A 21,583-nucleotide genomic window follows, 5' to 3' on the forward strand; every position below is an offset into this window, starting at 1 on the left:
TTGTGCCAACTTCTGGTTTTAATTATTTAATAGGCTCAATTATATCTTATCTTACATGTGTAGGAGTACCAGCTACAGCTGCAGACTGCAAGTGTATCAAGTACAGGCTTGAACCAGGGTAATTTATAGAGCTGTCAGCAAATTAAAAACAAGGTAATTGGTTGGAACAAAAACCAGTACACAGACTGGCCCTCAAGTACTGGAGTTGTGCACCCCTGAGCTAGAATGACCATCGCTGAAGAGCAGACATCACCCCACTTAAACTAAAGATACTGCACCGTAAAGAAAAACAACAGGCTCTTGGTGGTAAACAGCAGGGGTTTAATAAAAAAAAAGAAAAAAAAAGAATTTAAGTACCAGACTATTGCATTATAGTTACATATATCTGTTGCATTACTCTACTCTTTTTTTAAATTGTACTGACCACAATAATACAGTGAACACTCAGCTATCACAGATTGCACACTAGATACTGTAGTAATGCAGTCTAACACAAGACCACCAAAAATTGTCCAAGAATTAGACCTGCCGTTTTGTTTTTTTCATATATAGTACAAAATTCCACCCTTGGGAACACATTTTCACTGCTCATTACTGTACACGCATCTGCCTTTCTGATCTCATAACTACATTAGTTAATGCCTTAAAAAACAGACCAAATAAAGGAAAACAAGGTTTTAACATGTACAATGCTCTGACACAGAAAGTCAGCTGTGTTATCAGACATGCAACAAGTAACAAAACTTGCTGAAATTACAATCGTTAAAAAAAAATTAAACCAATAAAATTGCATAAATATTTCATACAGTTTCACTGTAACCTTTACACCTTTAAAGTGATAAGCACATAAAATAAGAAAGCATTCAATAAAATTATGGTTCCTTAGTTTGTACATAAGAAGGTGCAACACAACTTGGGTGACCTTTCCTATCTGGGTTTGGAATCTGCCTCTTAGTAGCATGTTCTGTTAGCTCAATATAACAATCACACACTACATACAGTACATGAAATAACAATAAAAAACAACAATAATAATAATGAAGAGTGCATGCTAGCAGAGTAGGGTACACACTTTCTATGGCTGTAAATCATAAACCGGTTATTGCACTTATGTTACAAAGAAGAAAATATTCATGAAATATTTGCATAAATCAAAGTGGTTATTACTAAAGCAGCATAGACACAGATTGCCCACAGTACCACAGACAAAGGACACACGGTATGAGCAAATAGGCTTGTGCAGACAAGACTTCATGGTGTGCACTCAATTTCTCAAATATCCACCAAGCAATCCGTCCTGTCCAGTTTTACATCCACCAAAATCCAGTTTTACATGTGCCAATTGGTTCTCTTTTAATATTCAGATTGGTCGCATACATTTCTGTTGCTTTTTCAGAGTCTTTTCTACAACCACAATTCAAATGGAAATGATTATACAGCAATATCTGCATGTAAGTGGTGTAACAGTTATATGCAGATTAAAAAGAAACATTGAATAATATATCTGAACTCGTTCCATTAAATATAACTCCGTTAAAGACTTGATGAGGTTTTAATGACCTATGTTACAACAGGTTTACGCAACCTTACAATAAATACAATAATATTACAGATAATCACAATTACTGGCAAAAATGTATTAAAGAATGTAACAGACAAATGAGGATATCAATAAAGATAACTGTAACTAATCGCTTATCCATCAAGGGAAAAATACACCGTTCATGTATTTTTTCCAAACGTGCAGTGACCATATGGTTGTGCAGAAAAAATGACATGATTGAGTAAATAAATCTGATTCTGTGTCCAGTTGGAAACAGCAGCTGACCTCTAGAATAATGTAATTCTTGAAATGAAATTGAAGAGTAAACCACAAATGACAAACATTTCAAATCAACTGATATGTTTCAGTCAAGGGCAACAAGGTGGAAAATTGAATAGGCATGCCCTGCATCCTGCAGTTTAGCCAAGAGGGGAAACAATAGTATATTTTTAAAGTTACTTAAATTAATTGATGGCAACATTTAGGTACTGTGAGCAGCCACATGGATGAAATGTAAAAATGTAAACAAAAGAAAACAAAAGTAAATGTGCAGCTAACACACGCTTTAACATTCATCGCCCTGACCTGTCCCCCGTCATCTTTAGGTTTATACCCAGGAGTTCCTATGATACAGGCAATATTGTTTTTAAGTAAATTTGAGTTAAAAAGGCCATTATATAATGTATTTACAATATAAACAAATTTAATTGGAGGCCTACGACACTGTTCTAGAGTCTAAAAAGCCAGTGACTAATATGGATGGGAGGTGTTTGGTTGCAATTAAAGAGGAGAGACTACAAAACAAAAAAATCAAAAACCACCAGATTATTTCAAATGTATTTTTTTTCCCCATCCCCTCCCCCTCTTACAGCTCCTACTTCTGCAATACGTTTACGGAACAGTGAACATCATTCGGTGAGTGATCCCTTTATCAGTGCTTTACACAAGCTAACAGGAAAGTGTTTGGGCGGGGCCAGCCTGCAGGAGGAGGCCTGTTGGTCAGATGGACAGGTGTGGGACCGAGGAGGCATGGCCTGCCAGGAGAGGTGGTGAGGACTAGTTTCTGGAAACTTCCTCAGACCCACGCTCGTGCTGCAGGTTGTAGTAGCAGTTCTGACACACCCGGACAGGGGAGGAGATCTTCAGCCGCTTTATATCCGACTGGAAACGGCTGCACCTGGAAAACCGGAAGAACAGTAGAGTGAGATGATATCCACGCTGCTCCTACATAATGCCTGAGGCAGGATGGTATAGGGATTTCTTTCACAAGAAATGTCCTATTTTTGCAAAAATGCTGTTTCATTGCTAACAAACAATTTAAATGTTAAACCCTCAATGCTCATGAAGTCATTATCTAGGCTATCCTTCATCAAGGCATTATGAAGATATACTGAATGACAATGAACATTTATTGCCAATGATGAGTGAAGACACCTCTACCTACACAATTAAACATGCAGTAGAACACTGCTATGGGATTATATCGTATTCTCAGGGTGTTGTTGTAAACGAGAGGTGTTAACTGGCCTCTCCCTGGTTAAATAACAGTCTCTGTCTATAATGAAAATGTTCTGTCAGTGACTCAATCTAAACCAATTAGAATGCTTTGTAGTTTACACTGATTGATTTGTTAATTTGAGTGATTGACAAGAAATAGCAGCTCCACCCACGCCATGTCTAAGAAGCCTCACACTTGCTGCTAAGGCAAGTGACTTCCATACCTTGAACCGTTGCTAAATTGCTCATGGAATGACAACTTGGAGGCTGCTGGCATGAACAGGCGTGTGCGTGTTTATGCCAGCAATCTCCTGGTTTGAGGATGGTGGAGACAAAAAAGCTTCAAAATGTTTTATTTTGTGTAAAATGTGAGCATGTAGGCCACCAATATCACAACAACTCAACTATAAGAAAGCAATAATGCACGAGAGGCTACATATAGTCAAGGGTAAATGGCATTAGGCACGTGTGTGTGGGTGGGTTGTTGACATTCCGTGAATTTGTGGACATTCATTTGGGGTTGCATCAGAATAAAATGTGGGAGGCCCTGCTGTGGTGTTCTTACTTCTGGCAGAAGAGCTGGCCGCAGTTCCTGCAGTGGTGCCGTCTCTCGGTGAGGGAGAAGCGCACGGTGCAGCCAGAGCAGCTGTCCCCGCCCTCGTCCTTCACCCAGTGATCCGCCGCAGACCGGCCCGGCTGCTCACTCACCGACCAGCTGAACACCCGGCCCCGCCCGTCCCCAACCAGCATCTTACTGTGGTCCCTGCAACACACCACAGTGACATCACTACCCTGAGAACACACCCACCAGCATCTTACTGTGGTCCCTGCAACACACACCACACTGACATCACTACCCAGCCCCGCCCGTCCCCAACCAGCATCTTACTGTGGTCCCTGCAACACACCACAGTGACATCACTACCCTGCCCCGCCCGTCCCCAACCAGCATCTTACTGTGGTCCCTGCAACACACCACAGTGACATCACTACCCTGAGAACACACCCACCAGCATCTTACTGTGGTCCCTGCAACACACATCACACTGACATCACTACCCAGCCCCGCCCGTCCCCAACCAGCATCTTACTGTGGTCCCTGCAACACACTTCACACTGACATCACTACCCTGAGAACACACCCACCAGCATCTTACTGTGGTCCCTGCAACACACATCACAGTCACATCACTACCCTGAGAACACACCCACCAGCATCTTACTGTGGTCCCTGCAACACACACCACACTGACATCACTACCCTGAGAACACACCCACCAGCATCTTACTGTGGTCCCTGCAACACACACCACAGTGACACCACAGTGACATCACGCCCCTGTGACATCACAACCCACCCCTGCCTGTCCCCCACCACCATCTACATATTTCGGAGACTTGTAATTACCGACTTTGAAGGTCAGAGTTACGAGCTCGGAGCATTCCAGTGGTTACTTTGTAGCAAACATTAGTAACATGACGGCTGTCAAAAAGCTTTTTTTTTTTTTTTTTTTCTCATTATGAGTTTGCATCTCTGCCTACTTTGAGATGGCGAGGGCGCTGATTTCAGCAGGATGGGTGTTGTCTTTGCGGTCGAACGCTGTGTGCATGGTAAGCTTGCTCCGGAAAACCAGCTGACGCTCCCATCTGTAGCCTGGGGCGGGGGAAAGGGAGGGAGGAAGGAGAGGGAGAGAGAGACAGCACAGCACAAACACAGATTATATTTACTTATGACAAGCTCTAAAATGGGATTCATTTCCAAAAGATCAATGCAGATCACCTAACAGTCAAATCACCAGACACTCAACTTTAATGTGCCATATATTGAGTTCTACTCTATCAGCTAAGGAAAGCGAGCCAGGATATAAATAGCAGAATAAAGGACCAATAGATTAATATCAGGACAGTCTGTCCATTCCATTTTACTGAGGGTTGGGGGGCTGTATGTGAGGAACCAGGCTAATGCAGTTCTGGTTTATGCTGTAGCTGTAGCTATGCTACAGTCCCTGTGCTCGGATATATGAGTACAATCAGGCTAATACAGCTACAGCTACGATAGAGTATGTCCTACCGGGTCTGAGCTGGCTGTAGGGCCGGGGCTCGGCTGCAGGGGGGTGTGGGGGGGCCCGCGCTTGGCGCTCGGAGTAGTTCACAAAGACGAAGCCGTCCTTCTCGTCCAGGCTGAGTGAGTCGGACCAGCGCCGCGAGTCCTCCGAGCCGCTGTCCCAGGATGCACCATGTCGGGCGGAGGAGCCCTTCGGGGCGCGCTCGGGGCGGGGGGGTCGGCTGTGGGAGGTCCCGGGTTCGGCCTCCTGGAGCACGCTCTGCTCCTCGCCGTCTGATTCGCTGCTGTCCTCGTCGGGAGCCTCGCGGCCGTCTGCGGACACACCCACAAGAGTCCGCCATTTTACGCACATCGATGACTCACCAAAACACACCGACCACAACACCATTTACATCTAAACAACCAATACTGACCACAGCCAGGCTAAACAACAGCACTGCTTACTATCTAAATGTAATGGGCATACTGTATATATACACTGTATTTGCATGCATTAAGTGTGCTGATAACACTGCGCTGATACGTGTTTAAGGGAAGGGGGTTACCGATCTTGTCCTCGCTGCAGCAGTCAGGAGCTTCAGGCTCAGTGGGCTCTGGAGCGGGAGTCTCCAACACCTGCAGGAACTCCATCCTCCAGAACTGAGGACACAAACACAGCACTGACCACTGCTGCTACAGACACATACACACCATACTGCCCTCTACTGCTACAGACTAGGAATAGAATCATTGAGAGCTAAGGGACCGTCTCATAATTAAGCGCAGAATCATTGAGAGTTCAGGGACTATCTCATAATTAAGCACAAATTTGTTGAGAGTTAAGGGACCGTCTCATATTTAAGCACAGAATCGTTGAAAGTTAAGGGACCATCTCAGAATTAAGTGCATAATCATTGAGAGTAGAGGTTAGGAAAGGAGGTTGAGGGGTTTTACCCTGACGACGCCGTCGGAGTGCCCGGTGACGATGGCGTTCTGCGTGTCCCACTCGCTCATCTCCGACACACAGCAGCACAGGATCTGCTGGCTGCGGCCGGTGAAGGTGTTGACGCTGGCCAGGGGGCTGCCGTTAATGCTCCACACGTGGATGTAGGTGCCTGCGCACGACACCACGTCTCCCTGCGGATACACACACACACCAAACACGCACAACATACACACCGAACACACACACACATACACACACACCGCACACAAACACGCACAACATACACACCGAACACACACACCAAACACACACAACATACACACACACCAAACACGCACAACATACACACACACCAAACACGCACAACATACACACCGAACACACACACACACATACACACACACACACCAAACACACACAGACAAAATACACATACCAAACACACATACATACCACACATACATGCACACGTGTGCACATGCAGACACACACACAGACACGCACACATGCACGCCAGCACACACACGGAAATCTTTGTCATTACCTGAGCTATGTGCAAGCTTTTATGTTCTTAATTGCTGGCTTTTTTGCGTTAGCTTTGTGTTAAAAATCGCAGTTTTACCCTCACAAGCCAGGCCACTCATTGATTACGCCTTTCCTGATACTACCAAACTAATCTGTTAATCTGTCAGTTTGCAGGACACACTATGAAATACACATACCCTTTTTGAACCCAACAATAAGCCTATATTTATTACTAATATGAAGTCTAGCATGTGTAACAGTCCCATGTCTGTGAGATAGCGCACACACACACCGTGAGCTCGTTGATGCAGAGCGCAGAAACGGGGGCCCGGTGGCCCCTGAGCTGGGTGACGAAGGACAGCTTGTTCAGGTCCCAGACGATGCAGGTGCGGTCCCGCGACCCGCTGACCACGATGTGGTACGCAGACGACGCCGTCAGACACGTGACCGCGTCCGTGTGCCCCAGCAGCGCCTGCCCAACGACACGCCGTGAATAACCCCATCCGCGTTCAGCAGCTTTTCACACTCAGAACCAGACCAGGGGCGTATCACCAAGCAGGCTCACTGAGTTAGCTGGATAAGGTCACCGAGTGAAACCCGGAAGAGGTTTTTTTTTTATTTCAGTCCACGTTCCACATTTTACTTGGTAAAAAGGAAAAGACTGTAGAAAACGTACTCTTCTAAGGGGTTAAGTGAAGCTGTAGACCCCTGACCCAGTTTCAGTTCTAAAGGTCAGAAGAGCATTCACAGCCTCTGGCTCTTCACCGTTCGCTGGGCTCTCGTTAGCAGTTCCTCTCTCACTGTATAAACTCAAAATTCTGGACCGCAGGCTACATTCTGCACGACAGGTCTGGACTGGACAGGGGCTTACAGGGCAGCTGTGGTGTGTGTGTGGGGTGCAAGTGTGTTCATAAAGGCAGAAATTCACATTGGAGACACAGAGAGGGGAGAGAATGAGGCAGGTTACCTGTTTGAGCGTGAGTGTTTTGGCCCTCTCTTTGGAGGTGCCCATCTCCCACACACAGATAGCGGTGCTGGTGCCCCCTGTAATGACCAGCTTGGGGTTTGGGCAGATGGCACACAGAACCTGACCCCATTCGGACAGGCACTCGTACACAATGACCGCCTAAAGGAAGAGAGGAAGAATACAGCCATTGTCATGGACATGAACCTCACAACTGACACAGATACTGCTGTAACACTACATGAACACCAGAGGGCAGTAGCATGCCATCAGCATCAACGACTTGCTGCTGATAGAAAATAAAGATAATTTCCATATTTCTATTATTGCCACCTCCAAAGAGGTGTATTTTTGCACTGTTCCTATGCACCAAAAACCAGCTGGAAACAATAACACTTTATCAAAACGTTTTTAGAAGACTGATAAATAAGGACAGGAAACTGTTTAAAATCAAGATCAAAGAAACATGACAGGACAAAAAAAAATAAGCTTATATAAGCATGGGTTTACTGAACAACAACTTTAAAGCTCTGTTAAACACATGGGTCAGCACCATGAACAGCAAAGTGTGAGTCACACTTCCCAAGGGTAAGACCGTCATCCAGCAACTCTGACGCACTAACACAACAAAAGAGAAGCACTCTTCATATAAGAAATAAGATAACAGTCCTTGGAAAATTAATTAAATTGTAAGTGACTAAACTTTGTGCAGTATGATTCATATATTTTATGTGCAGTATGACAGAATATTGTTATTGCCTCTTTTCACCTGAATTATAAAGGTTGGTGATTCAAGCCCTGGTATTGCCAGGATAAGATCAGCACAGCTGTTGGGCAAAAGCCCATAACCCCGCATTGCACCAGTGGGGACTGTCCCCTGCTTAGTCTAATTAACTGTAAGTTGCTTTGGATAAAAGCGCCTGCTAAATAAGGAATTATCATAATTATATGGGCTGACCTTGTCGGACTCGTAGTTGGCCAGCCTGCAGCTGAGGTCGGCGAAGCCCCAGGCGAAGGTCTTGTTCCAGCTGGTGGGCACCAGGACCCTGTTCTGCTCCACAGCCAGGATGCCCTTATCCGTACACACGATCTGTCCCACCGGCTCCTTCAGCTCTACAGCGCCACCCAGGGCAGGGGAGGGGAATAACACACCATTAGGAGTCTTGCCTCCTAACCATATGAAACCAGTCTGAATTCAGCTGGTGTTTTGCTTGTGTGCTTTGTTTTTAGTGCTGTTTGACAGTCACATTTTAGATGCGAAGCACCTCGTGGACCTGGCTTGTAGCACACAGAAACACACACACACTCAATCACACTTAGTAGACTGAAGATTCTCCATAAGGGGAGCTATTAGCACTCACTATTGGGAGTGGTGCTTTGCATCACTGTGTGTCTTTTTTCATTAAATACTGAGGAAACCGGATGTTGGATGTGCCCTACCTTTGACGGGGGCCAGAGAGGGCCGCAGGTTGTCCAGGTGGTGGAAGAACATCTTGTCTGCGGCTGAGATCATGGAGGCAGGTGTACACGGGGCATCTCCATTGGACCTGCTGCGTACGCGCTTGGGGGGGTGGGGCTTCTTGAACAGCTGACACAAAGACAGGAAAGATACTGGTTAGAGGCCCCGTCCACCAGACTAAATGATTGGCAGATTCGGTAGCCACCAATCGGTGTGCTCCTCCCATTCTTGGCTCTGCAAACGCTAATGCTACCTGTTTGGTGGTATGGCCGAATGTCTAACACTAATGCTAACACTACCTGTTTGGTAGTCTGGCTGAATTTGTAATGCTGATGCTAACACTACCTCTTTCCTGATCTGGCCGAATTTGTAACCCTAATGCTAACACTAATGATAACGCTACCTGTTTGGGGATCTGGCCGAAGTTATAACGCTAATGCTAACGCTACCTCTGTCCTGATCTGGCCGAATTTGTAACCCTAATGCTAACACTAATGATAACGCTACCTGTTTGGGGATCTGGCCGAAGTTATGACGCTAATGCTAACGCTACCTCTTTCCTGATCTGGCCGAATTTGTAACCCTAATGCTAACACTAATGATAACGCTACCTGTTTGGGGATCTGCCCGAAGTTGTTGATGAAGCCAATGGTGGCGGTCTCCTTGAGAGGGTCGTTGATGTTGTAGATGTCCACCTGGCCCTCGTAGAAGAGGTGGTGGAAGACGTTCACCGCCTCCACTGCTGGTGCCCCCTGCTGCTTGAAGCCGAAGATCAGGTCGATCCACTCGTGCAGGTGCGCGCTAACGTAGTCACACTCCAGCGCCTGAGGAAGAGCAGAGCGCATTACTACCACTGTATTACAGCTGTGTTAGCTAACGTGCTAACATGCTCAGCTACCATTTTACAGCTGTTCAGAAGAAGCAGTAGTTTATCGTTAGCATGCTGTACCTCTCGATGCACTCGGATGAATTCTCTGGGGTCACCTTTCGCCCACGGTGGCAAGATCACATCTCCCAGCCTGGTCCCGTTCTGTTTGCTTCCTACAACCGTCAGTAACAACCAATAATTAATAATATTACAGAATTAAAAACAGGAGAAAAGATCTGAGAATCAGTTCACATGTACAGTAAACTTTCAAGAAAGTCCACCCTGTTTTTTATTTAAATACTTTGTTTTAATCAAATACTTCTAGTTTGAGAGGCCATACTTACTAAATAGGCCTATATTTACCATAGATGTAATGTTCATGGCTGTAGACAACGGAAACTTTGTGAATTTACCTTATCTAACCTGTTCTGCAATTGTTTAGAAACAAGTCACTTTAGAAAAATGCAATGCAATGTAAATTGCAGGCTTATATTGTTACGTCAGCTATAAACTGTGGAAGTCTCCTGAAATTAATGAAAAATAGAAATAATGAGTGCTGTCATCACCGAGGTCGAAGTTGTTTGAATTGAGCAGGAACTCCGGGAGGTAGAAGAATTCGGGGATGAGCTCCTTCACGTCAGCCATGTTGTGCTTGGAGGCAGAGAGCCAGGCTTCCTGCACACTGTGGAACATCCTGTCCGCCAGGTCAAAGTGTCCACCCTGCAGAAGGAGCGTGTAAGAAACGCTAGCAGCTCTATCCTCAAACGAGGGTAGCCTTCTTCTGACAGAATGGAAGAATCTCTCTCCTGCTCTCACAAACAATCTGCATTTTGAGTCAAATTCACGTTTACTGCTTATTGATAAATAATTGTCTATCGGGAGCTTATACTTAAAGGGTTCCATCTGCAGATAAAATTCTTGATCTCAAAACTGCGAAGTCGCATAGAGCACGGTGTAATGAGGAACTCTGGGATATTTCTCACCTGTAACCGGAGGAAGATCTGAGTAAAGGGCTCCATGCGGACAAGGTAAGACGCCACAATCATGGCTGAGGAGTAGTGGGTGCCGTAGTGGTAGGCTGGGGTTTCACCTGGAACAGACAGCCCGTGTTGGTGTGGGTTTTTTGGGGGGGGGGGTGTAGGGCCGGAGCGAGAGGAACTCAAACCTGAGGGTGGACTTACCATTGGGGTCCTCCCAGTCCTTGAACCTCTTCTTGTACTGGGTCAGCCTGTCCTCTGTCTGGGCTCCCATGGGCTTGGACAGGTTCCGGAAGGTCTTGGGGTTACTGAGGTCCAGTTCCTGTGAAGTGGATCGCTGCGTAAACATCTGATACTGTCACTGAGTTGCACAAATAAAACCCCCTTTAAAACAAACCGCCACATCACCGCAGTACAAGTGCGGTCCATTTCCTGTGACAGATGAAGATCAATAACAATATTAATATCTGACTGCTCTGTCAGCTGTTACACAGAGCTAATCCGACCATCAGTCTAGCTGTATACAAACGATTCCAGTTCAGAGAGACTTCAGGTTGTGTAACAGTTACTCAAATAAAGAAAGAATTCCCTTTCTGGTCAGAGCAGACCATGTTTTCATATCACAGTACATCATTAATTTTCATTAAAAATGATGACTATGTTCCCTTGACAGGTTTGTGTAATAACATTCTGACTCATCCCTTTTAATAACAGCTAGATTACATATGCCCAGAAACAACTTACAGTCCAACTGTCAGGGGAAAGAGAGGGAGAGTTAGGGCTCAAGTGATAGAGGAGAACACAATAGTTTTTTTAATGTCTGGGAGAGTACAGTGCTAACGCAAGACTTTGTCTAGCAGAACTCAGTTCAAGTCACACTGACCTACTGGTGACTCACAGCTGAGAAGTCATGAGCGTATTTGTCACAAAATGGCTGCTGTGCGCGCACCAGAAAAGATTAGATTACATTTTATTGTCATTGCCAACGCGTCTTCTGCATCTGACCCATCCTAGTTCAGTAGGAGCAGTGTGCAGCCACAGTACAGCACCCAGGGACCAACTCCAGTTCTGAGGCCCATGCCTTGGTCAAGGGAAATGGCAGGAGTAAACCTAGGGGCAATTTAAACTGTAACATGAACCTAACCTGCATGTATTTGGACTGTGGGAGGAAACCAGAATACCCGGGGGAAACCAACAAAGACACAGGGAGAACATCCTGGACTGAAATCCAGGACCTTCTTGCTGTGAGGCAACAGTGCTATAAGAACGGCGGAACACAGGCAACTAGCTTCATAAACGCAGTCCTTTAACACAGAGCAGGCTTGTCCAGCTACCTCAGAGTGATAGTCGGCCAGGATCCAGGGGAAGACGGGGTACTGCATCAGGTCGTTGTAGGATCGGCCGGCCAGCGTGTTAAGGTGCATCAGGTACTGGAAGTTACTGATCTCCCCTCTCTGTGTGCGGAAAGGACCGGCGTCAGCATTAAACATTCGGCAGAAATGCAGAGTCACTCAGTAAATAAATCTCGTCTAGAGAGAAGAGTCATCGTGCCCACCTCCCATCTCTGCGTTACCGACTTCTCACCCACAAGGGTGCTCAGCAAACCAGACCTGCACGAAAGAGAAGTTACCATGTTACTATATCAAAGCCATGATGACCATTGAGGACACCAAGGTTAAGTGTTTATTTCATGTTAATTTCTAAAGCCTATATTTGATTTTATTATTTATTGTGAACATCAGTTGCAATTCATTAAGGAGGGGAACGAGTGGTCCTTAATATCTTCTCAAATTTAAGCCTAATCTAGAGGCCAGTGTACAGCATTAAACCCTGAAATGTCCTCAAATAAAATGACATTGAAAGGGAAAAGCGCATATCCTAAACCCCCACCCCAACTCAGCCCACCCCACCTCACCCAAATCAATTGACCTCTATTGTTTTTAGATCCTAGCGACTGGAGGACCTACCCCTGTTCCACGCTGGTGTTGGGGCGTTGCCCGGATACAGACTCTGAGCTGTCCGCTAATGAGGGAACCACCGCCAGGAACCTGTACACCAGGAGAGGACCCATGTTACATTTTACACAGGGCGAGACACACACACACACACACACACAGGTTGTGTAACTTTCAACTTGTAGGTCCGGGATCAGCAACCCACGGTCCTCAAGGGCTGAGAACTGCTGGTTGTCCACCCTCCCTTTACCTGGCCAACCAGTAGCACTAATTACTCAGGAGAAAATCAAACCAGGGCTGGATTTGGTTTCTTGGGCCAGAGTTGACAATCCATGCTGTAGACTGTAAGTCTGATATACTGAAAAAACAGCAGTGATAACAGTAATTTTCCGTACCTCTGGTAGACTTTGTTCCGGACTCCTTTCTGGAACGCCAGGAGGTAATTCCGCCCATCCCCGGAAAACACTTCTACGGCCATGGGCTGGAAAACGTGAGCAGAGGGTGGGGAGTTTTTGAGGATTAGTGGAGGAGCTAAGACTGTGGAGCTGAGCTCCAGGTGGCGGTGCTGTGCTGTGATGTGATTGGCCAGCGGCACATCCTCACCTGTAGCAGGTAGCGGCGCTTGTGCACCTCTTTGATGTCCTCGTAGGCGAAGATGCTGCAGGTCCTCTTCAGCTGGCTCTGGCCCTGCCGCGCACCCCGGGGGATGATGGCCTCGTGCATGCTGGGATACGGACACACACAGGCCAATAAGACACCAAGCAGTTTGGTGTGCTATCAAAAAATGAACCCTTAAAATTCTTGACATTTAATACAATAAAAGCTTTGTTAAGTGTTAAGTGTTTAGGGAAAATGTTGATGGAACCCAGGCCTCTGACTGCATTGGGGTGAACAGAAAGCTCAACCACAGATGGGATCCAGAGATTTTCAGCAAATAAACAAGCACTTCTTAGCACTTCAGTAACAGCACATTGTGTGAGTGTGGCTTTAATCACGTGCTGTGTCACTGTATGTCCAAACAGAGGAAGAATTTTTATTTGGAGTATATTAACTAAAGTTTATGAATAAATTATATTGTGGTTGCTTCAGCAGTTGATTAGCTGTTACCAGAAGACTTTAGCGAGCTTTAGCATATTAAAACTTTACCAGTGTAACCTTATGACCATTAGTCATAAGGTTACACTGGTAAAGTTTTAATATGTGTGTTTATATAATAAATGTAAAATGGATATACAGTTTTCATCCGGCAAATATGTTACTTGCAACACGTTAGATTTAGCTAAGCATGTTTTTTGTGGCTTGTGATACAGTATTTTATTACTTTGCAGTGCATATGGATTCCAATAGAATTACCTTGCTGACTGGCTTCACACACTCTTTTCATGCAAGGTTATACATTTGCATTAACGTATGATGCCTGTTTCATGTGATACTATTGATAAATGACCGGTTATTATTTGGATATTATTATCCAGCTTGGAGTGTCCTATTGGCTGCAATAGCATCACATATACTTTTACTATGTGCCCTATTGGCTGAAAGAACATCACATCGTCACAGGGCGTTATTTAGTTGCCTATGCTAATCTGTCCCATGAAACTAAATATTTGGAAGTTGGAATATTTGGAATTTCAAAATGCTTTCAACAAGCACACTGCTCTGAACCAAGCTGAATTTTATGAAGCTGGAATGGCATGTCTAGCTTAAAAGGTGTAGGAGGAGTAGCAGAAATCCATCTGGAAAGAGAATTAAAAAATAAGTAGGCAAGAGAACAGAAAGTGCAGTTGCTGAGCAACCGCACTAATAAGAGTGCCATTGTTGTTTTTGGTTGACTGAATATCCACATTGCACATTGTGGGTATCAAAGAAACACACTGCTGATGTGTTTTGTTTTTAACATTTTGGGTTGGGTTAAATATGCTTTCCTGTGTTTGCCATTGTTGACTGAAAATCAGGAAAAGCTGGTGCTGCTTTGATTTAAACCATCCTGACAAAAGCTAAACAATCAAAATGTGAGGAATTGTTTATCAGAGGATTTCCCTGGTCTTATGCAAACTGTAAGCATCAGCCAGCTCAAATAAACGTATAGAATGAGATAAAATAAATAAATCAAAGGAAATTGTATAACAGAGCCCTTGTGTCAATTACATTTTCTTGCAGTAAAAACAGACTCCTGATGTACTGCAGTGAGGAGTCAGTGGATATCAGACTCCGCTGTACCCCTGATGTACTGCAGTGAGGAGTCAGTGGATATCAGACTCCACTGAACCCCTGATGTACTGCAGTGAGGAGTCAGTGGATATCAGACTCCGCTGTACCCCTGATGTACTGCAGTGAGGAGTCAGTGGATATCAGACTCCACTGAACCCCTGATGTACTGCAGTGAGGAGTCAGTGGATATCAGACTCCACTGAACCCCTGATGTACTGCAGTGAGGAGTCAGTGGACATCAGACTCCACTGAACCCCTGATGTACTGCAGTGAGGAGTCAGTGGATATCAGACTCCACTGAACCCCTGATGTACTGCAGTGAGGAGTCAGTGGACATCAGACTGTAATCCACGCCCCTCTGGCCGAGGCAGGTCTCACCTTGCGGGCAGCGTGTCGATGTCGCGGATCTCCCGGGCGACGGTCATGGTGAAGCCGTCGATGACGTAGAAGTGCTCCTTCCCGAACAGCAGCAGCCCCTCGCTGGTGTCCAAGCCCTGGACCCGGGCACAGCGGTACATGTGCTGGATCTGCGGGGTCAGAGGTCAGCCACAGGTCAGCCAGAGGTCAGCAGAGTTCAGTCCGGTTCAGTCTGGTTCGGTACGGTTCAGTTCAGCTTGGTACAGTTAAGTTTGGTTCAGGTCGGGTCAAAAGATTTACTACATTTTTTAATTGATTCAATTTACTCAAGAGGAAAGGTAGAGCTATGGTTCTGGTTGAAGTAGCTAACACAAATCAAGAAGGGAGGGTACATATAAAATTGCAGGAGGAGTAGCCAAAAAATTAATACAATTTCACTTACTTGAAACTTCATGCACACTTGGGCGAATAAGAATGTTAAAAAGCTTTCATTGTTATGGCATATCTTCTGATATATTTAAACATCAGTAGATATGCCTTCACAATAAAGGCTTTTTAACATTCTTTAACATTATTATTCAAGCAATTGTGCCTGAAGTTTCAAATAACTGAAAAGATTTACAGTTTAATAAGGTGAAATGTGTCTTTGCTTCAAAGACTCTAATGATAAAGATCATAATAACCAACTAAAATTGAAACGGCAGTGGAGATAGGGAATAAATGTAAAACTAATTTTCACAAAATAATGATTTTCCCAGGTTTTGATGAGCTCAGATGTGATATGAATGTGAAGTTCACAAATTATGACAGAAAACCACAGATTATTTTTAAAGTGAAAAGGCTTTGGAGCTCCCTTCAAACCAAAAGCATGACCCGGAATGATAAAAATCCAAAACAGGTGACAAACACAGATTTTGAAGCCCATTTCCACGTGCCACTATTAAGGCCTAAGGTGGAGCCACAACTGTCTCCAAAATAGTGTGGAGAGGGTATGAATCTCCCTCACCATGTCCATTAACACGACAGAGATCAACACAAACCAGGACCCACCATCATTTTTAGGCACCAATACAATCGCGGAAGCACAATGACCCCCTGCTGGAGCACTTCCTCTATCTGCTCTTCTGTTGTAGTGCCAATCGATGGGGTGCTGGGTACCCACCACATCACGTCTTCATTTCAGCTCATGATTAAGCACAGAGCTGCGGCCTAAAGTGTGATTTACTTTCTGAGCCCAGGACTGAGCCATCCCTGAACATCACACCACACACACACTCTCACTCTCTCACACACTCACACACACACACCATCCCTGAACATCACCACCTCACACCACACACACACTCTCATTCTCACACACACTCACACACACACTCTCTCTCTCACACACACTCACTCACACACACTCTCTCTCACACACTCACACACGCACACACACACACATTCTCTCATAAACACTCACTCACACACACTCTCTCTCTCTTACACACACACACACACACTCTCTCTCTCACACTCACTCACACACACTCGCTCTCTCTCACACACACACACACACACACACACACATACACACCTTCTCCCCCTCCTCCAGCAGCCTCAGCAGGGCCGTGTTATCGGTCTTCTCCTCCTCGTCTCCTCCCCCGGCCTCCAGGATCTGGTCGGGAGTGGGCTCCTGGCCGTCCTCATCCCCCCCGTCTGCTGTGGAGCGCGAGCGCTTCAGGGGGGCCTTCACCAGACCTGAGGGTGCAGGGCAGGGAGGGGGGTCACACAAAATCCAGCTCAGACATTTCCACACATTCACAGCCTTTCTCTTTACATGACATCAAGGATTAAAAGCTAAAAACCTGTTTCCAGACATAAACTCAGATGACACTGTGCTTCTGACAACAAAAGAAATAACAGCACTCGAGTCTGAACACCACACAGCACTAAACACATCAGATAAACACCAAAAAAGGCCACGGATATACTTAATTTTCAGAAACCATGCTGATTAAAGAATAAGGCTTCAAAATGGCATGCTGGTATGAAGCAATCGGTGTTTCCCATGAGACAAATGCCCTTTGATAGGTAATTTATTCAGTGATGAACAGTGCATGATAGCCCTAGCCACCCCCACCACCCATAAACCTGTCCTTCTCCTCTGACCTCTGAACTTTGACCCGGCGGGGCGTACCTTTGACCCTGGCGATGGTGTCCTCCCCATGCTCAGGTTCGTGCAGGGCGGTCTCCCCCTCTGAGCTCTGCTGCACAGAGTGCTGGTACATCCCCGGGTTCCCCGAGAGCAGGCGCATGTAGTACTCCTTACTGTCGTAGCTGATCGCCCTGCGGTAACGAGCCGGCTTCTGTGGGGAGAAAATCCGTGTCAGTGCGGTAACAGCACCAGACCTGGCTCAAATACGTCATTCTTTCTGATTCAAATACTTCTCTGTGCCCCATTGATTTACCAGGTACAATTGAGCCAACCAAGAGAATCTGAAGGCGGGCTTTGCATTTTAGAGTGTAAGGCTGTGTCTGGAATTGCACACTCGTGTACCTGTGCACTCCTGTTCTTACAACTTACAAGCGCACCAACAAGTCAACGACTGAGAATGCAAGAACATAAAAAAATCTGTTAATTTGAGATGCACTCGTACTATAACGTCATGTCTCTTCTGACCATAATGTGACATGCATCCGACAAACAGCAGAGATTGAAGTGACAGTGACAGTTAGCTAGCTAGCTATGTTATAGCAGAAAAACATATTCGTTATATGAATTTTTGGTGAACATATGTACGTATGTTGGTATATTTTCATTAATAAATACAAAAGGGGAAAATGCTTAGCTGTACACCCAGTGAGCACTTCATTAGGTATTTATTAGACCGATTCTCTGTACTTATTGGTCCTCTGCTGCTGTAGCCTATCCACTTAGAAATTTGATGTGTTACAGTATTCACAGTGTTCAGAGATGCTATGCTAAACCCAACTGGAAAAGTACTGAAATTCGGTTGAGCTGTATTTACAAAATGAAGAACTAAGACACCCAGTGGAGACATTTTCAGTCTCTTTAAATCTTACAGTGTTTTCTAAAAGGTTTGTGAGACTCCCGGTGGGAGATTTGAGTCAGACAAACAGTCCTGTAATACCCTCTCCGTTGGCACACACAGATGAAAGCATACAGACAGTTGAAACCATGTCAGTCTGCCCCAGCACAGCAAGTGCTGAGGTCTGAAACAGTCATGCACATAAATACCATATACGGTAATAACACTAATAAAACACTGTACAACCATTAACAGGACCCTATCCTGAGAAAAACCCCCAACAAGCACCTTCCTCAGGCTGCTATCAGCTGACAACATGCCATTTAAAAACCCTAACAATGTAAAAATTCAACTGAATTGAACTGAACTACGGAATATGCAGGCTAGCAAGCTAGCAGAGCTTATCCCTGACCCAAGTGTCACAAGCTTCCGCAAGATTAACACTCGAGATCAACAGTAATCGCCTGTACGTTGCGCTTGTGTGATATTACAGAACAGTAAGCACTTGTACCGTTGTTTGAGAGTCTGCATTTGTTTAAGGAGCAAGGCCTGCAAACAGCCTTTGGCAAAGCATCAAGCAAGGCAAGCATTTCAGGGTAAGAAGCTTACAGACACACAGTGGGCCCTGTGGGAGATGACAAAAATACAGCTAATAAAAAAAGAGTTATTTTGGTTTGCTTATGTATGGAAAAGGAACAAAAATCTGATTTGACTTGTATTACGATCTTAATTTCAAGCAGAATTCTCATTGTTACTGTGCATTACCTGGTGCAATACAATCATCAGCTCCTCTTGCAAGACATGAATCTTAACTCCAGAGATGATCTTAATTTAGCATGATGCAGCAAGGAAGGTCAAGAGAGAATTAATTCTGTTTTACAGAGGTAATGTGGAGAGACACAATGAAAACAACCCTGCTGAATAAAATAGCTCATGCTAGGTTTTGAAACAGCTGGTAACTGGTCAACATGTTTTTTTTTTTGATAATTTCAGACCATTTCAGACTAGCTCCCAACTTGACATGGTTTGACCAGCTCAGGCTATGTTTTAAAAAATCCAGCTTTGTCAGCTACCAACTCAGACAAGCTAACAACACTAGCTGGTTCACCAGCTCATACCCAGCTAGACCAGCTTTATAACCAGCTTGGCCATGCTGGTTGACCAGCTCATACCAGACTAGACCAGGTGATGACCAGTTGAAATTTATCTTCAGCTGATACCCGGGGAAGGAGAAACAGGTGACAGGTGAGGGGGTACTGCAGGGGAGTGGGGGGTGAGCAGGGGTATGGAGGGGTGCCAAACTGGATCAGGGATGGGGGAAGTACAGAGAGATTTTCCTTTCATTTATTTGATCATTTATTTGACCTTTAGTCAGTTTATTTCAGCTGGCCGATGGGTACAGTTTGTATAAGACCAAGGAAATCCTCTTATAAACAATTCCTCACATTTTGATTGTTTAACTTTTGTCAGGATGGTTTATGGGCATTTATGGGAACAATGGCAATCGCAGGAAACCATGATTAACCAACTTTACAACGACTCAGACCCACAATGGCCATTAAAAAACGGTGGAAATAGCTTTAGACTTTATGTCTTGAAAACATCACTTTAACCTACCTTGAACCTTGGAAACCAAACGTGTGTTCAAGACAGTGAAAGTTCAAAACAGACACTGCTAAACAATTTTAAATGAACATTCCATTTAGTTTGCCACCAACGCCTTTATAATACAAATGGATGGAACTTAGGTCTAACAATGCTAGCTAGCTGATTACCTATTTAGCTGGAATTAAAAAAAGGGCAAAAGCAAATATTACTTTGATTAAAAAATGATTGTCAACTTTTTGTCATCCCTGTTGGCAGCCATATTGGTTCGCCCAGCGGTTAAGCCAGTCCTATGCAGGTCTAGAATATAAACACTCACTGTTTCTCTATTGGACCGTGCTGCAGTCTATCAGCCGGTACGTGCCTCAGGATTGGTGCAGCTGAATGAAAGGGGCAGGGCCGTACCTGGCAGGCGGAGCTGGCGCTGGCCTCGCAGTCAGGCACGTAGGGGTAGTGGATGTAGAACATGTCGTTGCGCACCATCTTCTTCCTCATGCGGCAGGGCCCCTCCGTCATGTCCAGCAGGAACTTGTCCAGGTGGGACCCGATGGGCGGGCCCCAGAGGCCCCTCTCCCGCAGGAGCTCGTACTCGATCGCTGCCCACTCCTCCGACACGTACTTCAGGGCGTTCTGCTGCCTCTGTCCCAAACAAGAGCGGGGTTACAGAGGGGCTATAGCAGGGGCCATCAACTAAGGGCCTTGAATCCAAATCCAGCCCAGCTTTTCTTTTCTCCCAGGTAAGTAGTACCACTGATTATTCACACCCGACTCCCAGGTAAAAGGAGGGTGGAAAACCAGCAGTTCTCAGACCTTTTTGCTGTTCCCTGGTCTACTTTATATGGAGGGACACAATTACTGGACTTCCCCCTTGTATTGATGATGAACAATGAAAAGAGAGAGGTACCACTGGAACGTTTTTTGGGTCGAACATTGGTGGCACTGCTGTAATTACTGCCTGCTCTGACCAATAGGATGCTCTTTACTAACAAATTCCCTTTTTTATTTAACAACACCCATTTCAAACACCAATATAAATGATAAATCATTTGACCCTCATTAATCATCTGACATCTGAAAGCTGTCTCTTCCCACGCATATAGGATGGTCTCAGTGTAGTGCGTTGTGGGATAGCTCCATACCTCCTGGTATTCTTTGTACTGCAGTGTGACCAGGTCCCGCACCACTGCAATGTGGGTGAACATCCACTGGAAGGTTTCCTGAGGACACGGAGGGAGAGAGAGAGAGAGAGAGAGGGAGAGGGTGATAGAGAGATAAAGAGAATGAGAGAGAGAGGGGGCAGTGAGAGAAAGAGAGGAAGAGATAAGGAAAAGGTGATAGAGAGATGAGAGTGAGAACAATCTCCATTAGCAGCTTTATGACTTGAGTGCTCTGCTGTGGGTTGCAGGTTTGTGCGACAGTGCTACATAAATAACAGCTGTGGTGAGGGGGATTGTGGGTACCTGTGCGGAGATGCTGTTCTTGCTCTGGCTGTTCTCCTTCCTGTTTCGGCGCCCTCCGGTCAGCTTGGACAGGCCGAATCCGCTGCTGACGCGGGACAGCTTGGACTGGGCAGCGGGGGCGGCCGTCTCCCCCCTGCTCA

The 21,583-nt window shown here is 45.4% G+C and overlaps 1 protein-coding gene across 1 annotated transcript in view; it reads right to left on the bottom strand.

Moving 5' to 3' along the window:
* Positions 1–300: 300 nt before the first annotated feature.
* The window catches only part of wdfy3 (WD repeat and FYVE domain containing 3), an 80,711-nt gene continuing 59,428 nt past the window's right edge, over positions 301–21,583 (bottom strand). The window contains exons 40-65 of the mRNA XM_061260110.1: positions 21,444–21,583; positions 21,123–21,200; positions 20,389–20,622; positions 17,526–17,694; positions 16,923–17,086; positions 15,368–15,516; positions 13,382–13,502; positions 13,174–13,259; positions 12,791–12,871; positions 12,379–12,433; positions 12,158–12,277; positions 11,028–11,145; positions 10,830–10,936; positions 10,413–10,566; positions 9,928–10,019; positions 9,590–9,802; positions 8,960–9,107; positions 8,478–8,632; positions 7,523–7,681; positions 6,848–7,027; positions 6,039–6,221; positions 5,651–5,744; positions 5,112–5,417; positions 4,583–4,694; positions 3,606–3,803; positions 301–2,720 (exon numbers count right to left, since the gene is read on the bottom strand). The exon at positions 21,444–21,583 is cut by the window's right edge and continues 18 nt beyond it. Coding sequence (XP_061116094.1) covers positions 2,600–2,720; positions 3,606–3,803; positions 4,583–4,694; positions 5,112–5,417; positions 5,651–5,744; positions 6,039–6,221; positions 6,848–7,027; positions 7,523–7,681; positions 8,478–8,632; positions 8,960–9,107; positions 9,590–9,802; positions 9,928–10,019; positions 10,413–10,566; positions 10,830–10,936; positions 11,028–11,145; positions 12,158–12,277; positions 12,379–12,433; positions 12,791–12,871; positions 13,174–13,259; positions 13,382–13,502; positions 15,368–15,516; positions 16,923–17,086; positions 17,526–17,694; positions 20,389–20,622; positions 21,123–21,200; positions 21,444–21,583 — 3,737 coding nt within the window. The 3' untranslated portion in view covers positions 301–2,599. The remainder of the gene's footprint in view (positions 2,721–3,605; positions 3,804–4,582; positions 4,695–5,111; positions 5,418–5,650; positions 5,745–6,038; positions 6,222–6,847; positions 7,028–7,522; positions 7,682–8,477; positions 8,633–8,959; positions 9,108–9,589; positions 9,803–9,927; positions 10,020–10,412; positions 10,567–10,829; positions 10,937–11,027; positions 11,146–12,157; positions 12,278–12,378; positions 12,434–12,790; positions 12,872–13,173; positions 13,260–13,381; positions 13,503–15,367; positions 15,517–16,922; positions 17,087–17,525; positions 17,695–20,388; positions 20,623–21,122; positions 21,201–21,443) is intronic.

This window comes from Conger conger, chromosome 11, assembly GCF_963514075.1.
Source record: "Conger conger chromosome 11, fConCon1.1, whole genome shotgun sequence".
In the NCBI taxonomy this organism is placed as follows: Eukaryota; Metazoa; Chordata; class Actinopteri; order Anguilliformes; family Congridae; genus Conger; species Conger conger.